The sequence below is a fragment of the Haliotis cracherodii genome, unplaced genomic scaffold (assembly GCF_022045235.1).
Source record: "Haliotis cracherodii isolate W230 unplaced genomic scaffold, xgHalCrac1.p SCAF_8, whole genome shotgun sequence".
Taxonomy (NCBI): domain Eukaryota; kingdom Metazoa; phylum Mollusca; class Gastropoda; order Lepetellida; family Haliotidae; genus Haliotis; species Haliotis cracherodii.
Window position 1 is genome coordinate 57848968 of NW_027266341.1, and position 24374 is coordinate 57873341.

The 24374-nt window shown below is 39.4% G+C and overlaps 2 protein-coding genes across 2 annotated transcripts in view; one reads left to right on the forward strand and one right to left on the reverse strand.

Annotated features, from left to right (window-relative positions):
- Positions 1–15751, reverse strand: part of LOC139449619 (glycine receptor subunit alpha-2-like) — a 39189-nt gene extending 23438 nt beyond the window's left edge. Inside the window, exon 1 of the mRNA XM_071231095.1 lies at positions 15653–15751. Within this exon, the coding sequence (XP_071087196.1) occupies positions 15653–15696 (44 nt within the window). The 5' untranslated portion in view covers positions 15697–15751. The remainder of the gene's footprint in view (positions 1–15652) is intronic.
- A 3366-nt stretch (positions 15752–19117) lies between these two features.
- Positions 19118–20467, forward strand: LOC139451101 (homeobox-like protein HDP1). Its single transcript, XM_071232899.1, has one exon. The coding sequence runs from the start codon at positions 19118–19120 to the stop codon at positions 20465–20467; it is 1350 nt and encodes a 449-aa protein (XP_071089000.1).
- Positions 20468–24374: the final 3907 nt, after the last annotated feature.

Here is a 24374-nt window from a genome sequence, read left to right on the forward strand (position 1 = left end):
CTGATGCCGATTTATAGTGTTAGCACACTGAGATACCGTGCCGAAGTTTAACATGACTACCCCACTCAGACACAGTATACTGACTCCGAGCCGACCAGTCCCTGTTTTAGCCCCTTAATGCCGAGCGCCAGTCAGGGTATCAACAAGTACCATCTTTTAACGTCTTGTGGTATGACGCGGTCGGGGATACTAATAAAAGAAGCATTTATGTAGTATTTATTTCGTTTCATGTAAATAGCATACATTACATGATGTTTCCAAATAGCATGGCCTCCGGAGAATCAGGATTCATATCATACTAACGTGCGCTGTACATGTGCAGTGACTTTATAATTAAACCACACAGATGACAAGCTAAAGTCAATCGCTGATGTACTAATGTTATATCCCTGATATGTCATATATACCAGCTATTAGCTACGGTAGACTAGGTTTCCGGATATCTGGCGCCCGGATAAACGCGACCAGTGTTAAACTAACGCGCTATACGTTCTGACTATAAGACCGCACAGGTGACAAGCTAAAGTCAATCGCTGATGTACTTATGTCAAATCGCTAAATTCATATACAACAGCTTTTAGTTGTTGGGCATTATTGAGTGATAATTGCTAAATATAGTTGGATATTATTGAGTGATAATTGAGTGATAATTGAGTGATAATTGCCGAATAAACATCTCTGGTTCTTTACGAATCCATTCAACATACCATTAAGTTTCAAGAGTCGATTCCGAAAAGCATTAGCTTGTGAGCAGACACTTAAATCAGCACTATCTACACAAGGTATACTCCTTGTAGTCGGGGTATACGTCCCCAGAATCCTATGTTGGTCGTAATGGATCGGAGATAAGGCACGGTGACTTGCATTTGGCGTCGACACCAGAGAATAACCTGTCCTGATAAACCCCCTAAACAGAATATATTGGGCGAAAAAAAACAATAGAGGGGAGCAGAGGACGTGGGTTAAGGTATAAACAGACGTTTTCTGATACCGCGATAACACATATCCGAGTAAATCACTCCTTGATGAATAATTTTTTGTCTGTTTGCTTGTTTGTTTGTTGTTTTTCCTTCACGCTATTCATCTAAATCGCCTCTTACAACAAGTATAGGTGACATGCTCGGGAATCACAACATGCTACATGGAGTGAGTGAGTGAGTTGTGTTTAACGCCGCTTGTAACAGTATTCCAGTCATATCACGGCGTGTCAGCTTAATGTGGGAGGAAAGTCGGAAGTGATGCAGGTCTCAGACGTTTACCTTTTCGGTGAAACCCACGAGCACGGGTATGGTGCTGACAAACCTAGAAACATAATCGGGGCCAACCGGGATTCGATTATAATTTATAGACACAATTATAGGTGTCTAGCGTACCCAAGGGACGCAACTCTGCACAGCGAATTGCAGCGCCTTTGACGACTGGGCCACCCATGCCCCCTATTCTACATGGAACATCTTATTTGTGAAGTAGAATCACATGGACATCCGTTGACGACTTACATTGCATGTTGTACAAAAACACCACATCAAACGAGATAAATTATTAATGATTGATTTTTAAGTGGCACGATTAAGCAAAAAGTGAAATATAATTGCGCGAAACTTGAAATCACAAAATCATGGGACGTTATGAATAGTAAATGACGTCTGCTTACCGCCAATAATTCACCAATAAGGACTCAGAGGAGGTTCGTGAGAAATGAAAACAACAATTGAACCAATGCATGATTTAGACACTCACCTTGAAGCAAACATTATATTTCTCTTACACTTACTGAAAATAAATTAACCTACATCCGTGCCCTCTGAGATACACCTCATCCTAAGATCCTTTAAGCAACACTACATCCTGTAACACGATACCACATGTGCCTCACTGACAATAGTTACCTGTTTCTCTCATCAATTCCACATCTTTTGTATAAGCATCATCCGTTCTGAGGCCGCATTTTTGTTTCTTAATGATATTGAACGGTAAAGTAGATGTACCAACAACAATAACAAGAGGGTTCCTACTGCATGCATGTGTATATGTTTGAATGGTATCTCGACCTTAATGTTTCATGTCAGATCGATTATAAGCCATTACTGAGATGGAGTGTACATCATGGAGCGCGTGTGAACCATTGACCATGTTCCTCGTTAGATGGTTCTAAAACGAGTAAATGAACTGGATCGACAACAAGATTCACATGTCATCACGCCTAACTGACAGTTACACCGATTAAGATCTTCTCTGGCAAACACGCAGCATCTCTGAAACACTGGCCTTCTTTTATTGAGTGATGCCATTTGGCGAGGATGTGAGACACACGGAGAACGTCTTCATTTGTAACTAAAAACCTAAATTGTTTTCTCTTGAGCTGTGACATTTTCGAGAATGTTGACCAATATGCTGGTTTCCTTCATAGAGTGAGTGAGTGAGATTGGTTTATGTCGCTTTTAGCAATATTCCAGCAATATCACAGGGGACACCAGAAATGGGCCTCACATATTGTACCCACGGGGGGACTCGAACCCGGGTCTTCAGCGTGACGAGAGAACGCTTAAACCACTAGGCTACCCCACCTATAGTCCTTCATAGAAGGTAGGGCTAAGTAAACAAACTACAGTTCTCGCAACTTGAAATATAATAACGAAATATCGCGATGATTAACTACGAAGATAGCTGCATGGGTGAGAATAAGTAAAAAGTGAAAACAAGCCATTCCGGCGATAAGGAGCATTACTTATAGAAAAGACAAAACCTGAATAGTGCGCTTTTCAACAAATATCCATTTTACTAGTGATTAACATCATCATGGATTTTTTTTCTGGCTGTGACATTTCATCTTGGATGACATACATGTTTGTCATCAATTATACAGTAGAATGAGCTAAGTAACAATGCAGAAGCATCTGGAAACTATATAAATATTAGAATAAAGTTATGTGAGTAAGCGATGAGGGTGTAAATTCCTTAAAGGTATTTCAGGGATGGCACAGCGGGTCAACTCATAATGTAGTCAAAGAGGAAAGACCAAAGACTGTTACAACTTTAATGGCACCACGAGCATGGGGATGGTGACAAAAACACAAGGATCATACTCGGAACGAATTTGTGATTCGAACTCTCGACTGTCCACGAGGCCTTCTTTGCAGCCCAGACAGATAACCCTTTGATACACATGTTCTCTCATCCAGTGGAATATACATTAAGCTTGAGTCCATACACTGGTTCAGTTCGTGACGCCGTGGCTGATTCATTGCTGCAGAATGAATTGTTTACAGATGAACTGACTTAAACGGAATGCAATTACAGTTTTGAAATTCTTCTTACAAACCAGGTCTGTCAAGGTAAAATTAGTGGTAATTCAGTGATTAAAAAATACTTCAAAGTTGATGAGTCACAAAGTTCAGCTTTGACTTTTTAATTGCTCCGATGGACAGTTATTTCATGGCACACCAAAAAGAGTTTTTCGGCCATCGAGTTAGTTTAGTTTTATGCCATTTTAGCAATATTCCAGCAACATCACATGACACCAAAATATGCTTAATACAACAAGGCTGCCCCTCGTCCATGAACCACCATACGGTACTCCATTAAATTCCAGTGAACTTAAACAGAGGCCTTAGTCCTCGTGGCATCGTCGGGCACCATGTGGCACTGCTTGCATCGTTAAGTACAGACATAGCTGATTACCAGATGTCTCCACGCCTGGAAGAGATGGCAATCACAATTGGACACATAATGCACGACCCCCCAGAGGCTGTGTTGTTTTACGAGCCACTAGGTCATCGATTCCCATCAAATTGCTCCTTTCAAACCTTACTGTATACCATTATTCGTAACTGGATAAACAATCTAAATTGCATCACTGAAACACCTTTCAAGCTTACCTCATTTCGCATCTTTTTTTCTAAAACAATTTGTTCGTTTCGCCAAAGATGAGGTTTGAGTCGACGGTTATTGGTGTTATAGTGCTGTAGTATGTTGGCACTGATGGTGTTTCCTCCAGCTGCGCCAAACTCTATCTATCACTAAGTACATGAAGTCATGATCGGCACGGAGGCAGGGGTCGACTAAGGATCAGGAATTAGTTGTGCAGTTTCACCCAAGGTATGACAAAATCCTACGAGCGTTGACAAGAATACGCGACTCGCCCGATTACTATCAGCGCACTATGCCTGTGCACGTGAGTTTCATCCAAGTGGTAAACGTCCTGCATCTTAATGGTTATCATGTAACATAATATATTTATATAAGGTTTTAAAGATATGATTATAGATTTAAGGTTCTAAATAATTGAATCTGAATATGAAATTGAAGCCTGATCTACCTTGGTAAAATAGTAAAAGATAACGCATAAAATATTCATTAGAAATTCAAAAATGCGCCTACGAAAGTTATATGTACAGATAACATGGGATATAAAAATCATATGTATATGACACATTTTTTAAAGATAAGTTCAAATGTACGAAACTTTTCTGTCCGTGCTCTCAAAGTCGCAATGAAATTAGTATATACAAAATGCGGCTATAATATAAAGAAGGTACATGTACCCGGTGCAGTGGCGATGCTTAATTATAAAGTGGGTGAGTGAGTTTTGTTTTACACCGCAAACAATAATATTCTGGCTGCATCAAGCGTTTTGTAAATAACCGAATAGATCAGCCAAGCCAGTGGTTGATAACAGCAGGAGCGATTCGAGAAGTTAGAAAACGAAGATATATAATCAGCCAGGTCACGTGATGTAGTCACCCTATGTACTCGAATAACAAGAATTTAGTACCGGCTGAAACGGCCTATTCTCTTGTGAATGAACCAGAGGTGACGAGAGGTGAAATGGCGTTTAACATAGCGGTCAAGATTATTGCACTGGAAAAGCGACGCCCATGAAACTGCGTGTCTGGCTGCTTGTACTAGTCTGGACTAATGCCGATATTATAGTGCTATTCCACTAAGATGACATGTCCAACGTTGATACCCCGCTTGCACACATTATTCTGACCAGTCTTTGACTTTAACCACTTATGATCGCCAGGAAGGGTAACAACCAGTACCATTTTTTAACGTCTTTTGGCATGACGCAGCCAAGGGATCGAATCACCGACGTTCCGCTCTCAGGGCAGACGCTTTGTCAAATGGAGGCGGTCATAAATGCAAAAGAAAACAACACCAGCACATGATTACCAAATAGGACGAAGCCAAATTGTAAATTGGTGACGGCATGAACTTATATCAATTCGGTATGTACAAAGGGCGGTGGGTTGGTTGGTTTGTTTGTTGTTTAACGCCGCACTCAGCAATATTCCAGCTATATGACGGCGGTCTGTAAATAATCGAGTCTGGACCAGACAATCCAGTGATTGATATCATGAGCATCGGTCCACGCAATTGGGATCGATGACATGTATCAACCAAGTCAGTGAGCTGACCATCCGATCCCGTTAGTCGCCTTTTACGACAAGCATGGGTTGCTGAAGAACTATTCTACCCCGGAATCTTCACGGGCAGTGGGATATCCTAGTGGTGAAAGCGTTCGCTCGTCACGCCGAAGACCATTTCTGGTGTCCCCACCATGATATTGCTGGAAGATTACTAAAATCGGCGTTAAATCATATTCACTCAGGTATTATACGTATTTTGTAGTTGATGAACTAATGATGAACTTATAAAGACCGTCTCCGTGGTCTAGTGGAGAAGCGTCCGCCCGGAGAGTGAATGGCTGGGGATTCGATCACCGCGTCATACCAAAGGATGTTAAAAGATGATACTTGTTATCACCCTGTCTGGCGCTCGGCTTTAAGGGGCTAAAACAAGGACTGGTCGGCTCGGAATCAGTATACTGTGTCTGAGTGGGGTATTCTTGTTTAAAATGATATCTCAGTGAGATAGCACTATAAAATCGGCATTCGTTCGGACTAATACAAACAGACACAATCACACGTGCATGCACGTCTCGATATAAGCACAATGATCTTGAACGCGTCGTTGAACCCCATTTCACCTCACCAAACCACTTCCTTGTAGTAATACGTTATCAAAACCTTTGTAAGTATTCTAGAAGCAAACATTATTTGATCAGTCAATAATTCATTTTTAATATAATGCTCAATGTGCAGTACTGACAGCAACAATAGAAAATGATGTAACGCATGACATGTAAGAGAAATCACTCTTGCAAGTAATGACTTAAATCGGATATATTTATCGAGATTCGGTATAAATTGACATCATCAAAGTAGCAATTATCATGAATGAGATCATTTGATCATTTATTAACCTTAAGCAATTTAATTATTTAGAATTTATGACAGCACGAACATAATCAAACGTGTAGCAGTGTGTGTACGTGTTCACAATGGTTATCCATGGCGTTTACATATACGTTTGCTGCAATTTATTTTTGTGATTTATATTATTAATTGTGTTATTATCATTGTTCTAATGTTAGCATAGGATCTGATGTATAAAGCAGAATAATATAAATGTAGCTGTTGTAACGGTTTCATAACTCAAGTATAGTCTGATTGACCTTTTGAACGCAAAACAATTATTTTATAAGAACAAAAATGAATTGTGTTTGATTTTTTTAAAGATTATTCGTCGCGTTCAAGATTATTGAGACCCGTGCGTGCGTCTGCTTGTAGTAGTGCAAAGTTTGTTTGTTGGTTGGTTGTTTAACGCCACACTCAGCAATATCCGAGCTATATGACGGCGGTCTGCAAATGATCGAGTCTGGACCAGACAATCCAGTGATTGACATCATGAGCATCGATCTAAGCATTAAGGATACGATGACATGCATCAACCAAGTCAGCGAGCCTGACCACCCGATCCCGTTAGTCGCCTTTTACGGCAAGCATAGTAGCCTTTTACGGCAAGCATTGGTTGCTGATGACCTATTCTACCCCAGATCTTCACGGGACTAGTGCAAAGTAACGCCGGTTTTATAATGCTCGCCCACTGAGATACCTTGCGGCACTTTTAACATGGATACCCCACTCAGACAACTGCAGGATGCTGACTCCGACCAGCCCTTGTATGTTCCCGTTAATGCCGAGCGTCAGGCAGGGAAACAACAACTACCATCTTTTTACGTTTATGTATGACGCGACCGGGGATCAAACCAACGACCTTCCACTCACTGGTCAGACGGACCTGGTTATGCAGTTAGGGAATTTGCTACCAGAAAGGCGCTTGTCTTTCACATACATTTTCTGTTGGTTTTTTCCGCAGTTATGTAGTGTTTACTTCTTTTCCCTGTTTCTGATTGAACGATCATGTCGTAGAATGAAACTTTGTGTCACATTCGGTTACCTGTCCCTAATGCATTGGGAAGGTATCGCCACTTGAACTACAACTGGTTTTGTCACGATGTTACGAGTTTTACCCCGTTTTACTCCGGGAATACCTCCATGCTCAAAGCAAATGCTCTACTTCTAATTGTTCTTATCGTGTTTTTCCATTCACATATTTTTGCATGCTTCGATTAATATGGGGGAGTAGGGGTTAGAGGGAATAAGATGAGGGTCTCTAGGGCGCTACTACAAATAACAATAAACATTACATGGTCATGGTGTAATGGACATTATATATTTTTTTTAAATATTCTGTTGCATTTTGTCGTTTTAGAAAATGTACAAGGACTAAAGCATGAGGGGAGGGTCATTAGTGCATCTGATACGCCCTATATCATTGAACTGAGCTAGTTCGGTGTGAAAGAGCGATAGAGGGATAAAGCGTTATCCCTTTTAGTGTGTTTTTTTTATTGTTCTTGTCTTTTATTCTTGTCTTTCTTCTTCTTTTTTTGTGTGGTGGACGGATTTAACAACTGAACCTGTTCATTGCGTGATCGAGATCAATAGATCTATTTACACATTTCTGGGCGTACACGTTTTTAGAAATGCACAAGGAGCATTTGTCACGTACTTTATAATTTTTCCGTAACTAATGTGTATGTACATTGCTTTACACTATTTTCTTTGTCAATACATCCGCCTCATGAATATTGTCATTTCTAACAATTCTGCAATCAAACATTTCATGTGCAAAGTGATGTCTAGAATAAGAGGATATTACCGAGGACATTTTTCCTTTGACAATAGGAATGCCAAATTGAAAACACCGTTCATACCAGCGCAATATTAGCACAGGTATTGTCACAGTTTCATAAGGGTCTTCCTCGTCCTACAAGGTAGATTTACTTGCGATATCCAACATGATGACACCACCTACCAATCCGCCATGTCCTAGATTCACCACATGGCTTGGTGAGTGGTTTAACCTTTCATTACCCACAGACATACTACCATGGATTCATTTTGAGAATATGATCTCGCTGGTACAATTAAATACATAATATATTGTTTCTTTCTTACGTTGACATTTTAGTGTTCGAGACTAAAAGGGACATTTAAAATCAAATCACACAGTATCAACTAAGCATACATTAATTACTTAACAGCTTAAGTTTCTTTGAGCGAAGATGCAACTCAAATAAGAATGAACATATAGAAGCAAAATCAATCCTAATTTGAGAATGCATAAATGTGAGTACTTTGATAACTTCCATACATATGTTTGGTACTAGTTTACCTTGCCTTGATAGTATTTATTTAAGTTCAAAAGACACTAGATGGTATCAAGGATACAAATGCAGACTTCTTTTAAAGACAGTTACTTGTATTGTAACTTTGACCCTCACAGGCGAAGGAGCGTGAATGAGAGGAGTTTGAATACTAGAATATATTTGACATTGTTTTTTGTGTTGCTCAGCGCCACATTCCAGCTACATCACGTCGACATGTTCTTTCTAGAGTCCGAACCAAACAAACCTGTGACTGTCATCTTGAGCAATTGCCAACGCTGTTGTGTTCGCTCTTTACGACAAGCAATAGAGATCTGAACCCAGTTCTACAAGGAAGACTGTCAGTCTGTGTTAAAGTATGGAAGTTGCGATCACCTTAATGCAAAGATCGCTTTGTGGAACGGATCCATGCGCCCAATTCTAACACATGTCTACTCGGGATCTCTGACATTGACGAGAACAAATATATAACGTTATTAAACCTTTTTTCCCGCAACAAAGTAATACAAAGGCAACAATGAATGCTTCCCTTAGCAACACAATCCGGATGTTGACAGTAACAAATATACCAGAGAAAGTCAACTCAATATATCAATCAAAACAGCCTACATAACATGCAGTGATACATGCGTTTGTTTGTTGGGCAAAGTAAATAGGCTCACTTTCAAACCAGCACAATGGATAAAACAAATCAATACCATGTTTCCAATCTGATTATGTAACTCTACCACAACATTAATCGTTTTCTTAAAACAGATTCTGTGTTTAAAATATCGCGAGGGTAAATTCATAGTGAATATAGATTATTATGGGAAAAACACTATTCATCTCGGTTGATTAAATTATATGTTTGATTTTCATTGAAAATATCTTAATTTTCGAAATGTTTTATAAAAAACTTAACTGGCGCTTAGTCACCACACAAACATTACTTGGTTATACTTTTAAAGATATAATTTGATTTAAAACGTTTTTGAAAAATTAAATTAAATTTGCAAAATACACGTCTGATGATGGGTAGCTTATACATCTTATCTTTGAAAATCAATACATTTGGGGGGTTTTCGGCATTTCCAACATGGCAGGGATCATGTGGTTATAAATTCATTTATATTTACACAAAAGTATCCAGCCACTGATAACTGTTTACAAACTGAAGTAGGATTGGGAGATGGTTAAATAGACATAATGGAATTTAACAACAGTTCTTTAAATTTGCAATTACATAACAAAAAACTCGTAATACTTTCTTTTACCCCTAACTGTTTAAATACTATATCATTGAACTGAGCTAGTTCGGTGTGAAAGAGCGATAGAGGGATAAAGCGTTATCCCTTTTAGCGTGGTTTTTTTTTCTTGTTGTATTTTTTTTCTTGTCTTTTTCCTTTCTTTTTTTTTTGTGGTGGACGGATTTAACAACTGAACCTGTTCATTGCGTGATCGAGATCAATAGATCTATTTACACATTTCAGGACGTACACTTTTTTTTAGAAATGCACAAGGGGTATTTGTCACGTACTTTATAATTTCTTCGTAACTAATGTGTATGTACTTTGCTACACACTATTTTCTTTGTCAATACATCCGCCTCATGAATATTGTCATTTCTAACAATTCTGCAGTCAAACATTTCATGTGCAAAGTGATGTCTAGAATAAGAGGATATTACCGAGGACATTTTTAACTAATGTGTATGTACATTGCAATACACTATTTTCTTTGTCAATTCATCCGCCTCGTTAAGATTGCCATTTATACAAATCTACAATCAAACATTTAATGTGTAAAAGTGATGTCTAGAATATCACATCCCACATGAATAAAATGAGAATCAATGTATGACAACACACAAAGACAGTTTCATCGGAACAACCACATAAATATATAAAAGCAAATAAACCCTTTCCATTATTAAAACAAATATGTGCATATCATAAGTATATATGTGTTTATCAATCACTATAAAGCAGTGATGATATAACGGCCTGGTGTTCACGAAAGGGCGGGCGTAATATCCCACTGGTGGCATCTATCACAAACACATGCAAAGGCAAATCAGTTGTCCACATGAAAAAAAACTTGGGGATATGTTGTACAAGTCAAAAAAGGGAACTGCATCAGACATAATATTGAACACTGATTTGGAAATATCCTCCACATGTCTGCCATAACACGTTTTAAAAGATCTGCTAGGGCATTTAATGCTGTAACGCAAATCAACATTTGAGCAAGAGTCGTATTACGATCTGTAAAATCTTCGTTGAAAAAACATAATCGATTGTACCTCTAAAGTTGTGAAATGTAGACACTAAAGGCTAGAGCTGCTGGAATATTGCTCGACAATCATTGTCTCTTCGTGGATATAGAAAATGTCAAATGAAATGAATGTCATATCGGATTATCTTCCTTCGTTTTCTCCAAACCAGACATTTCCCCACATGATATTTACTCAGAATACTTTTTCCTCAAACAAAGTTGGAAAATGTTCTACTCCTATTAATGACATGTCGTCATGTAATTTCTATGTTATTTCTGCTTTGAAAGAACAAATCTCAACAATATGCTGCAATGTATGTGGGCATTGTGTAAACAATGCTAACTGTGAAATAATTCTAAGTTGTGTGTCGTTTCATTTCTTTTGTATAGTGTCAGGGGTAAGTCAGTATGGGGAATTGACCCACACTCCAATGATAATCATGATAATCAAATGTCAGTTTCATCTCATCACGTAAAGTTTACCAGTTTCGAGATGAGATAATCATGACCATTTCAATTAAGGTAGACACATGTATAAAACACGTTTCCTGAACTTTTTGAAGAGAATGTTGGAGGTACTTCTTCCTCATTCATCAGGTGAATGTTGAAGGTATTTCATGCTCATTCTTCAGGTGAATGTTGAAGGTACTTTCATGCTCACTCATCAGGTGAATGTTGAAGGTACTTCATTTTTATTCATCAAGTGAATGTTGAAGGTACTTCATGCTCATTCATCAGATGAATGTTGAAGGTACTCCACGCTCACTCATCAGGTGAATGTTGAAGGTATTTCATGCTCATTCATCAAGTGAATGTTGAAGGTACTTCATGCTCATTCACCAGGAGAATGTTGAAGGTACTCGACGCTCATTCATCAGGTGAATGTTGAAGGTACTTCACGCTCACTCATCAGGTGAATGTTGAAGGAACTTATGCTTCTTCATCAGGTGAATGTTGAAGGTACTTCATTTTTATTCATCAAGTGAATGTTGAAGGTACTTCATGCTCATTCATCAGGTGAATGTTGAAGGTACTCCACGCTCACTCATCAGGTGAATGTTGAAGGTACTTCATGCTCATTCATCAGGAGAATGTTGAAGGTACTCGACGCTCATTCATCAGGTGAATGTTGAAGGTACTCGACGCTCATTCATCAGGTGAATGTTGAAGGTACTCCACGCTCATTCATCAGGTGAATGTTGAAGGTACTTCACGCTCCTTCATTCACCTGATGAATGAGCAAAAAGTAGATCTGAGACGTCGTGACAAAGAATAAAAGAACTTGTTGTCCATAAAAAGCGTCATGCATTTACTAATATAAGATAGCACATGTCTTGAACTGGTATCTGTTGTAACCATGGCCTTATAGACGAGGTCACGAGTCAGGCTTTTACTGTTCATTGGGCAATTGGGTTTTTGTCTGCAGTTACAGTCCTTTGATTTGATTGATTGGTTAGCCAACCAATGATGTATCCTTCATTGGGTTAGCAAGCGTTACTTCAAGACAAGGTATAACAATCACACAAAATCGTTCAGAATTGAGAAATATGAAAAAGAGACAGAACTCTCCAAACACATCTGGAAGTTGAAAAGAAACAAAGCCAATTACAAAATCAAATGGGACATAATCAAGTAGTCCAATACCAACAAAAGAGACTCAGGGATTTGCAATCTATGCATGGACGAGAAGCTCGAGATTCTCATGCTAAAAACTAACAAGCTAAACAAAAGAAGCAAGCGCATTTCCACCTGTCGCCATGGTTAACTCCCAAGCCGAGCAAAGAAGATAGGGTCAAATTAAAACGATTGTTCAAGATGTCTGATGATCGTACGCAGTACAATGTGTGCGTGGTGAATCTGTATTTATGGTCTACTTGGTATTGAGCACCCTCTTCTGCAACTGGATCATATATATATATATATATATATATATACGGACATGTAGACCTTTATCAAGGTTCATAAGTTCATAATTAAATTTACATTCGTATTTTGCAAAGATATTAAAAACATTCCAAACGAATATATATATTAGAAAGGTCTACATGTCCGTCTGAAGCTTCTAAGCAGTAGCGGTTTGAATATAAGTCGTTTGGAAATTGTGTGTGTGTGTGTGTGTGTGTGTATGTGTATATATATATATATATCGTATGACAATACATGTCATCACCAGAATTAGTTCCTTCCGTAGAAATATATAAATAACAGCGCCATTGCTAATGACTGTTGGATCGTGACGGAGTATTTGAATGAGAGCATCGCGGACGCAATTAATCAAGCTTACCGGAGGTTGTATGAAAAGCTCTATATGCCAAATATGTTACTTGATAGTGTGTTAAAGCTGACATTAGTATACACCTGATCCCTGTAGTCTATAGATATGTGAGTACTTAGCACATGAGTGATATAGTACATATCAATGACTAATACACGTCAACACCACCGACACACCTGATAATGGACGGGAGATCAACAATTTCAGTTTCTCCATCCAGAATAGTTCCTAATTAATTCCCGCTGGATATATTCCTTTGGAATGTTTTTAATATCTTTGCAAAATACGAATGTAAATTTAATTATGAACTTATGAACCTTGATAAAGGTAACATTCGTCGAAATTTTAATTATTATCAAATATGGTTAAAACATTTAACGATATATGTTTTTTTGATTAAATTCCTTGAACGCACGTCTGAAATTAGGTTAAGTGTTCAAATTCATCACGTGTGTAGTGAATGAAGATTTTAGTTTGGAAACGCACACGGTTTACATTATTTTATTTTGTTTTAAACTGCCGGGCAAAAGAAAGTATACATTTGAAAATAGGATTTGACCAAACAATTACAAATGTTATAAAAAAATGTTACCTTGGTGAAAACAGTTGCCGAAACACTGCAAACTTAAGGTCAAAAACACAACTATGATTTCCGATCGTGAAGATCCGGGGTAGAATAGGTCTTCAGCAACCCATTCTTGCCGTAAAAGGTGACTATGCTTGTTGTAAGAGTCGACTAACGGGATCGGGTGGTCAGACTCGCTGACTTGGTTGATACATGTCATCGTATCACAACTGCGTGGATCGATGCTTATGTTGTCAATCACTGGATTGTCTGGTCCAGACTCGATTACTTACAGACCGCCGTCATATAGCTTGAATATTGCTGAGTGTGGCGTTAAACAACAAACAAACAAACATCACAATCGAATAACCATTTCTTATTTGTTTCATTTTAGCCACCATGGATGGAAATCGTTTGCTTGGCAGTTTATTTGTCAAATACATGGCGTTGGCGTTGGCGTTCATCGACGTTAATATTACAGTACGTTTATCAATATTCTTCTCCTTTATTTGTGTTTATAGGTTACCAAGGATGCATAGCGCATAATTCAGAAAGCAAAAACATATCATGCGCCGAAAATAAAATTAAATCAAATAATTATTATATTCAGTCAAATACCACTGTGTGCTGTCATGTGTATTGACATAAATCGCTACTAATTTTGCTCATTAAGACACCTGGCAAATAGGAATATATGATAGGTTGAGCATGCACGCTATCTGAATATCATCATAATGTTTTGTTTGTTTGATTGTTTTTTAAAGCCGCACTCAGCAATATTCCAGGTATATGAGGGCGGTCTGTAAATAATCGAGTCTGGTCCAGACCAGAACGAGACAATCCCAGTGATTGGGATACGTTCACATGCATCAACAAGTCAGCGAGCCTGACCACACCTTTAGTGCACTTTCCTTTTGCCATGCAGTTTAGTCGAAGTGACACTTTGTGATGAGACCCGTTAGAAAGGCAACCCATTCTTGCCGTAAAAGGCGACTACGGGATCGGTTGGTCAGGCTCGCTGACTTGGTAGATGCATGTCATCGTATCCCATTTGCGTAGATCGATGCTACTGAGACTCGATTATTACAGACCGCCGTCACATAGCTGGAATATTGCTGGAGTGCGTCGATAACAAATAAACCTACCGTTCAACCTGTGACACAATACTGTACAAACTAAGGCAATTTCACATTGATGGCTCACGAGAAATGAAAAAGTGTTATACTACCCTTTACCTTAAATTTAATTGAATCGGGATCCTTCCAGTCCAATACGAGTTTGTTTTTTCACGTTTTCAATGTGGGTATATATCGGCGGCTCGCTCATAATTCGTACCACGGGGGGATTGTACTGGCGATCTGCTATTGAACACCTTACACTGTTAAGCATATTGTATAACTGCCACACACAAAGTCGAGTTACCAACAAAGACGACAATGACCCATTTCTTCTGTATGAATAGAGTGGTTGTAGAACCACTGGAGCGTTATGGTGCAACTATATTGACAGGATAGCTGCGAATAAACACGCGATCACAAGCAACATGATTCAGCTGTAAACCTTGTCCGATTGAAACTTCGAGATTTACAACAAAACGTGTCACTGCACATGCTTCGATTATACCTTATATGCATATACATGAAAATACATGAACATATGAACAATGTTGCTGAATAATATACGTGTATGCATAAGGTATATGCTGAATCCATTGTCTGACATTAAATCTGAAAGTTGGCATTAAAACTACCTTAATTAAAAGAAACATTTTAAAAAGCCTCGCTGGGAGAAATATTCATGCAATATGCATGGGTATCGAATACCGATGGCCATTGTTCTATAAGGCTCGTATATGTGTCTAGTACATGCGACGTGCAGAAGGCGAGCAAGCCTCATGTTCAGAACACACCTGAAGCCCACAGCGATAGTAATCCACGCACTGGTAATCACGTGCCGCTGAAATGTTTGTATCTGTACTTACCCATTGTGTATTGATCCAAGCGCAACAATAGCCAGTAACCACATGTATAGCCCCCGTCGCTTCACGTAGTCGACTGACGCTCGTCGCCAACCCGCAGCTTTTACCTGTACGCCGAATGGGAGGCTTTTATAACTAGTTATGCCATTGGTTGAGCCCAGGTAGGACAACGCTAAGATTTCAGTTAGCATTAGGTCTAGGACTCCGGGCCTTTGTATTGTACCGCCACTACCAACCTAATGTCAACAAGTTAGAGTACATGACATGGTGATTTGGGATTGTGTTGATGATGAGGGTCGAAGCCGGATGCTTGTATCCCTTGGGGAGAATTGTAACGGATGTTCCACAGCTGATGATGAAGGGAGATGTCATCCTAGTCTGAACGAAGTTAATGGTCAGAGTTGCTGTGGTAAATGGTTGAAAGCAACACTATCTAGGTCAATGGTTTCGTCTTAAAATTACCTTGATTTTATGGAGACAGAGGTTGACAATGTCGTTTGCGGGCAAAACCTGCTATTATATTTTAAAGAAAAGAAAAGACATTTTATATCGTCGCTAAACACGTTGTTTATATACTTTTTTAATATATATCTGTATATATGTGTAAATAGTATATATAGTCTTTCATAACTCCAAGTGGAGTGGCTCAAATTTTAATAAGATGCTGTATTTCATAATGTACATTTATGAGGTGAGACTTAAATATAAATCTGTCTGTCTGTCTGTCGTCATTCATTGACGCGCGTCACTGATCATGACGTTACATAACTGGGATAAATTGAAATCTACAATATCGATACAGACATATGTTGTTCCCGACGAATGCGGAGCGAATGAGTCACGTGTTTTCTAAGCCCTAATATCTGCAACAGAGAGAGAGACAGAGAGAGAGAGAGAGAGAGAGAGAGAGAGAGAGAGAGAGACGCGGCATTATTTACTAAGAGTCACAGAGCCTCGTGATCAACACGATTTTTTTTGATTTTTTTTTAATTTATGTTTAGTAAACAAGTTTGGAGAATTCTAAATCTATTACAGTGTTCAAACAGGAAACTTTAAACACACAGAAACAAAAATAGCAAGCAACAAATATATTGTGTAAGCAACAATATCACCAGTCTAGATAATCGGTCGAAAGAGATTATTTCTATTTGGCGTACACGGCTGTCTATGAATGAACCACTGAAAGTCTTTCGGGCTATTTTTAAGTCGTTTCAGGTGATCCTTTATCATTATCAGTTTAAAATATTAAATATTAATATATTTATGTAAACGTGTTACATTGCAACACACCTATAAACAAATGTCATGTTGACAAGTGTGACACGAAATTCATGTAAATGTGTCACCAGTCTGTGCGTGGGTGAGTGACGTATGTTTGTCATTTGAGAGTGGGTAACATATCAATGTCCCTTAGATTAAATAAGTATGTTTTTATGTGGTCTGAACGTTATGTCGGTGGACGTGTAAAAACTGGTATTTTCGTGTGAGGGCAAAGCTGAACGAATGGGGTCTGAATATTTCTAAGAATGTTAGCGTGAAAAGTGTAGTTGTACGTGTGCAAGATATATATATGCATGGGAAAGTATGTGTCTGATTGGAATGAACGGTTATGCAAGCCTGGCGGAAGAAAGGGTGGTAATAAATTACATAGTATATATACGTATATATACGTATATACTACGTATAGAATGTTTAAAGATGGGTATGGGTGTGGAAGTTATGTAAGTATGTTTATGCCTCGTTCTTACCGCTCTGCCTTCTCCAAATTTAGATCAGGTACTGCTCCCCTGAAGTTGGAAACAGGCAGATATACGAATATGAATGTGAATGAAAGAGTGTGTTTTCAGTGTAAGGAAAGTATTGAAGATGAATGTCATGTATTGCTGGATTGCCCTGTGTACGATGATTTGCGTGGAAGTTTATACGAAAAGGTCAGTTTTAGCTATCCCAACTTTCTAGAGTTATGCAATACTGATAAACTTATTGTACTTTTTAGATATTGTGTATATTTTACAGCCCAAACCTGCTTTTTAATTCTCCAACGAAGAAATATATTTTATATGGCTAGTTACGGGTAGTATATTTTACATACCCCTTTTACACTATTGTCAATATATTTATGCTGTATATACTGTGATATATTTTAAATCTCTTGTAACCCTTAACGGGTGGCTCACTTTAATGTCCTTTTATATGTATCTATGTAAATATTTTTGTGAGGTGAGACTCAAATAAACAACATGTCTGTCTGTCTGTCTGTCTGTCTGTCTGTCTGTCTATCAATATATATGCCGATAACTGTACTGCATGCTATTTGGTATTGAAATGTGATCTCAGTACTTTACCGGGGTGGAAAGGTTCTGATGCGTGAACATCTAACGGCTTCGCCATCACCTTAATGTCCGCATCAGTTACCCCAAGATTGCACCACCGCTCTGCGAATCATAACGTTAAGTTCTTCAGCTGCACATACAACTTTGGCTTCTACGGATGAGTATATGGACAGTGTAGAAGGTGGTCGTCAGAAGTACGGGGCACGTCCTCGTGTAATTTCCACATACATGTAGAGTTAATGGGAAATCAATTACTATTTGACAAGGTTGTTAGAATCAGCAACGTTCTTTGTATTAGATGCGACAGAAATATACATGATGTATTAAAGATTAATGAAATATTGTTTACCCTGACAAGGTAAAAGCTTAGATAACATTTCACGAAAGAGGAGTTTGAGAACTTCAAAACTTGAAATATGGAATACTGTTTGTTTAAAAGTTTCATACAATTTCTGACGTACATTTTACGTTTTATTCAAATATTGTATTAAGTCTTACTAAATATGAGACAATATAATCTCTCCCAAAAATATGATTAAAATATGGTATCAGTGTAACAACATCTTTCGAACATCTGTGTCATTACCGATTTTCAGGAATCAATTTATACACTTTTCACCATTTTTTGAATTTTTCGGGGGCTGTCAGTTAGCCTAGTGGTTAAAGCGTTCGCCCGTCACGCCGAAGACCCGGGTTCGATTCCCGACATGGGTACAATGTGTGAAGCCCATTTCTGGTGTCCCCCGTCGTGATATTGCTGGAATATTGCTAAAAGCGGCGTCAAACCATACTCACTCACTCAATTGTATTTTTCGACCAATTTAATCAGTGTCGTTGGATAATCCAGTTGTTTTCTATGGCTTTGAAGTTATATAATTACTGATATCAAATAGGCAAGATATGACCAAGTGTACATGATGTAAAAAAATATACACATATAGATCATCAGGAATGTCTAATATTATCAGGCATCCATGTACATCTTCATATACTGATGGAAACGAATATGGGAAAAATGAACAATATAACGAAATAAGCATACAAATGCCAACACGACAGAACCAGATGTAGACATGTGTGCATTGTTTCCAAAGCGTATATGGTAGACATAGCAGACAAGGTAGATATGGTAGACATGGTAGACATGGTAGACAAGGTAGACATGGTAGACAAGGTAGACGTGGCAGACAAGGTAGACATGGTAGACAAGGTAGATATGGTAGAGATGGCAGACAAGGTAGAGATGGTAGACATGGTAGACATGACAGACAAGGTAGACATGGCAGACAAGGTAGACGTGGCAGACAAGGTAGACATGGTAGACAAGGTAGACATGATAGACAAGGTAGACATAGTAGACATGGTAGACAAGGTAGACATGACAGACAAGATAGAGAAGGTAGACAAGGTAGAGAAGGTAGACATGGCAGACAAGGTAGACATGATAGACAAGGTAGACATGGCAGACAAGGTAGACATGAGAGACAAGGTAGACATGGCAGACATGACAGACAAGGTAGACATGACAGACAAGGTAGACATGGTAGACATGACAGACAAGGTAGACATGGTAGAGATGGCAGACAAGGTAGAGAAGGTAGACATGGTAGACAAGGTAGGTATGGCAGACAAGGTAGACATGATAGACAAGGTAGACATGGCAGACAAGGTAGACATGATAGACAAGGTAGACATAGCAGACATGGTAGACAAGGTAGACATGGCAGACAAGGTAGACATGACAGACAAGGTAGACATGGCAGACATGACAGACAAGGTAGACATGACAGACAAGGTAGACATGGTAGACATGACAGACAAGGTAGACATGGTAGACAAGGTAGACATGACAGACAAGGTAGACATGGTAGACATGACAGACAAGGTAGACATGGTAGACATGACAGACAAGGTAGACATGGTAGACATGGCAGACAAGGTAGACATGGTAGACATGACAGACAAGGTAGACATGGTAGACAAGGTAGACGTGGCAGACAAGGTAGACATGGTAGACAAGGTAGACATGGTAGGCATGACAGACAAGGTAGATATGGTAGAGATGGCAGACAAGGTAGACATGGTAGAGATGGCAGACAAGGTAGATAAGGTAGACATGGTAGACAAGGTAGGCATGGTAGACATTGTAGACATGGTAGATATGGTAGACAAGCTAGACATGGTAGATAAGATGGACATGGCAGAGAAGGTAGACGAGGTAGACAAGGTAGACATGGTAGAGATGGCAGACAAGGTAGAGAAGGTAGACATGGTAGACAAGGTTGACAAGTTAGACATGGTAGACAAAGTTGACATGGTAGACATGGTAGATAAGGTAAACAAGGTAGACATGGTAGACAAGGTAGACATGGTAGATAAGGTAAACAAGGTAGACATGGTAGACAAGGTAGACATGGTAGATAAGGTTGACAAGGTAAACAAGGTAGACAAGGTAGACATGTTAGACAAGGCTTGGAACCCATGAAAGCATATCTAAAACAAAGTGTTTCCTTATTCATGTCAATCAGTGTATATAGATAGAAAAACATGCATGTCATTGCCTTGTATCCAAGGATTGTTTTGTTTTTGTTTTGTTTTTGTTTAACGCCGCACTCAGCAATACTGTAGCTATATGACACGGTCTGTAAATAATCGAGTCTGAACCAAACAATCCAGTGATTGACATCATGAACATCGATCTACGTATTTAGGATACGATGACACGCATCAACCAAGTCAGCGGGCCTGACCACCCGATCCCGTTAGTCGCCTCTTACGTTAAGCATGGGTTGCTGAAGATCTCTTCTACATCGGATCTTCACGGGTCATTTATCACCAATAAAGAGGCAGATGTTTCATGAGCCATGACTCTTTCCAATCATATGCATACCTTTATTAAAATCAACTATCGAGCCTGATTCAGTCAACAACAAGAAAGATGTCAGTTCACTTAGACAAGCGTAATTGCCTTTTATGGTAAGCATGGGATGCTGAAGACCTATTCTGACCCGGATCTTCGAGGGTGTTGTATACAAGGTGACATGTTGTCTTGGCAGCCCTCGCAAGGATATTCCTTTCTCGGCTATCTTGAAAGTCGAGCATCACGCATGTTCGATTCTACCAATGCAATAATTTCCTCCAGGAAGTCATTTAGGAAGATATGTTCAAGTATCAATCTCCAATGATAGCCGCGTCTTTTGATCTTGTCTCCAGCCTTGATGAAATTCATTACTGCCATTATTGATAGGGAACTATGGCATGTATCGTTAGACGAACGAAGAAGCAAAAACATGGAGGCCTATCAACCTTTCCAGTGGCCTAGAAGATGCTTTGAGTTCAAAAAGCGTTCTGTCTTTACGGAACACGCCATGCTCACCACGTTATCTGGTACCCTAGACGCTGGTATGATGATGGCGTGAACGCTGATAAAGAGCACATACAGTGTCATCAATAGATGATGAGATCGGGTCAAAGACAGGGAGTGCCGGTACAACAAACATGCTGTTTATGTCGTGTTATTGCGATGTCCCGTGAAGTTGCAAAATCATTGAGTGGAGAGTGGTAGAAACTTGGCTTTGCCGTCATTGTCAGAAATATTTTGTTTGTTTTTTTAACCGTGAACGCAGAATATTCCTGCTGTATAACGTCGGCCTGTAAATAATCGAGTCTGGAAAAGATAAGCAATTTTTCTCGCTAATTATTGAAACGAATTTAAATGGTCCTTTCTGTCCAGGCATGAATTTAACAATAAGTCCATTGAGATACCATGCTGCAGTCCACGAGTCCATGAATACCCACTCAGACACAGTATACTGACTCCGAGCCGGCCAGTACTTGTTTTAGCCCCGTCATGTCGAGCGCCAGGCAGGGTAACAACAAGAACCATCTTTTAACGTCTTTTTGTATGACGCGAACCCCCGACATCCGCTCACCGTAAAAATTCCAGATTGACAAGAATCCAAAATCGGATGTACGTTCTTGTCTATATGCGTCTGTATAAGTGAGGTAGGTCTCTTGAGAATATTTTATCTTGTTTATATGTAAAATTAAGTGGGGGTTCAAAAAGTCACTAACAGATCAAAAGCGCGGTGATTTGCTTTGCAGAGTTGCATACCTTAGAGCCAGGATTACGTATCTCTAATTCTCCCCTACAATGCGATTTGCTTTTTCACAAACGCCGTAAACATTGACCCACTTACATGACTTTGGGCTTTCCTGTTACAGGAAGCTGACAAGCCGTTAAGGATTGTTTAAATCGACCAATCATTTCTTAAAACACAATCAGCACATGGAAACATTTGACATACTCTTTTAAAGGTATGTGCATTTGGTTTAAAAGTTTAAAACAGGATAAAAACATACATTTATAATACTCAGTGTAGTATGTGATGTTCTGTCCATTAATACGGGCAGTGGGGTAGCCTTGTGGTTAAAGCGTTCGTCACTCCGAAAGCCCAGATTCGATTCCTACATATGTCCCCGTCATAATATTGCTGGAACTCACTCACTCACCGTTTATTTATACACTACAGCTGAAAACAGCGATCGCAGGGAGTTCATTTTGAACAATAATCTTCTTGTGAAATTATAGATGAAAGCTTAGCTTCATCAAATATCAGTTATAAAATATATGTCGTTAGAAAGTAGTAAACATGAATTGTATCGTTCCTATCGATGCATATTCATGGACTCGCCACTGACCACAGCATTTATCGAAAAAATCTACATACACGTACCTCTTTCAAAAAAATAAATGTAGAGTTCAAGTGAAAAGAAATTCATAAAGACCATCACTATTTATTTTCAAATTACAACCTATAATGGTAGGTGGTCACGACCCTAGGCTTATCTTACGGTAACGCCGTCGAGCGTGAATGTTGGGAGATTTTCACAGAAAAAGAGGCATTAAGTGAACTTTATCATGCAGTAACACACAGGTGAGGTGAGGTGAGGTGAGGTGAGGTGAAATGGGGTTCAACGTCGCGTCCAAGATTATTGCACTTATATAGCGAAGTGCATGCACGTGTATGTGTGTGTGTGGCTGCTTGTACTAGTCCGGACTGATGCCGATTTATAGTGCCAGCATACTGAGATACCATGCCGCAGTTTAACATGGATACCCCACTAATTTAGCCCCTTAATCCTGAGCGCAAGACATGGTAACAACAAGTGCCAACTTTTTACGTCTTTTGTATGACGTGGCCGGGTATCGAACCCCGGACCTTCCGCTCTCCGGGCGGACGCTCTACCACTAGACCACGGAGGCGGTCGTATACCACACAGCGATACTGGACCTCAAATATACATCTTCAGCCTCAGTTGTTTGGTGACAGCATCATAGAGTTTCCTGTCTCCTGTTTTGTGGTAGATTATTGATTGACATTCTAGTCTCGGGGCAATCAGGGTAATTCTCTTAATTCCATATTGAACTCACGAGGCTGTTGTTCAGACTCGTTCAGCTTCCGCCAGCAAGTGTTTGCGTTGGGCTTCTATTGGTACTTAGTATAGATTCAAGGGTTTAAACGAACCAAAGTACGCGTGATATTGTTGTTATCGTGTAGACCTTTGGACTTCTGGGACAACTAATAAGGTTCTGTTGGTGAATCACTGGATCGGCTTGGTTATTTGTGTGCCGTGATAAAGCGTGATAAAACTCGCATATTGCTGAAAATGTTGTTGTTATTGTTTTTCATATACACTTCAAGAAAAGAAGAAGGGGTTGAATTGAATGCCATAGTATGTTTACAACTATATTGCGACCCGTGAAGATCCGGGTTAGAATTGTCTTCAGCAACCCATGCTTGACATACGAGGCGACTATGCTTGTCGTAAGAGGCGACTACGGGATCGGGAGGTCAGGCTCGCTGACTTGGTTGATCTATGTCATCGTATCCCAATTGCGTAGATCGATGCGCATGATATCAATCACTGGATTGTCTGGTCCAGACTCGATTATTTGTAGACCGCCGTCATATTGATGGGATATGACTGAGTGCGGGGTAAAAGAACAAACAAAACCCAAGAAAAATTGCATGAAGGATGTTAGATGGTGATTTAATCATGGCAGTCCTTTGGATCCGGAGTAAGTCCCCTTGTTGATCTGCAAAGATTTGTTACAAACTGCTAAACTACAGCCACTGGTGCGCACGAAGTCAAAGTCTGCCCCACAAACTCTCTATAGGCTCCCATTATTTAAAAAAACCTGTTGCTATTCCTAATCACCACCTATTCATAGCTCATGTGGGGGCAAGGGTGGTCCAGTCGTCTAAGGCGCCGCGATTCGCTATGCAGAGTTGCGTCCCTTGGGCACGCCAGAAACCGATGATTGTGGGTTCGAATCCCTGTTTGCCCCGATTATGTTTCGAGGTTTGTCAGCACCATACCCGCGCTGG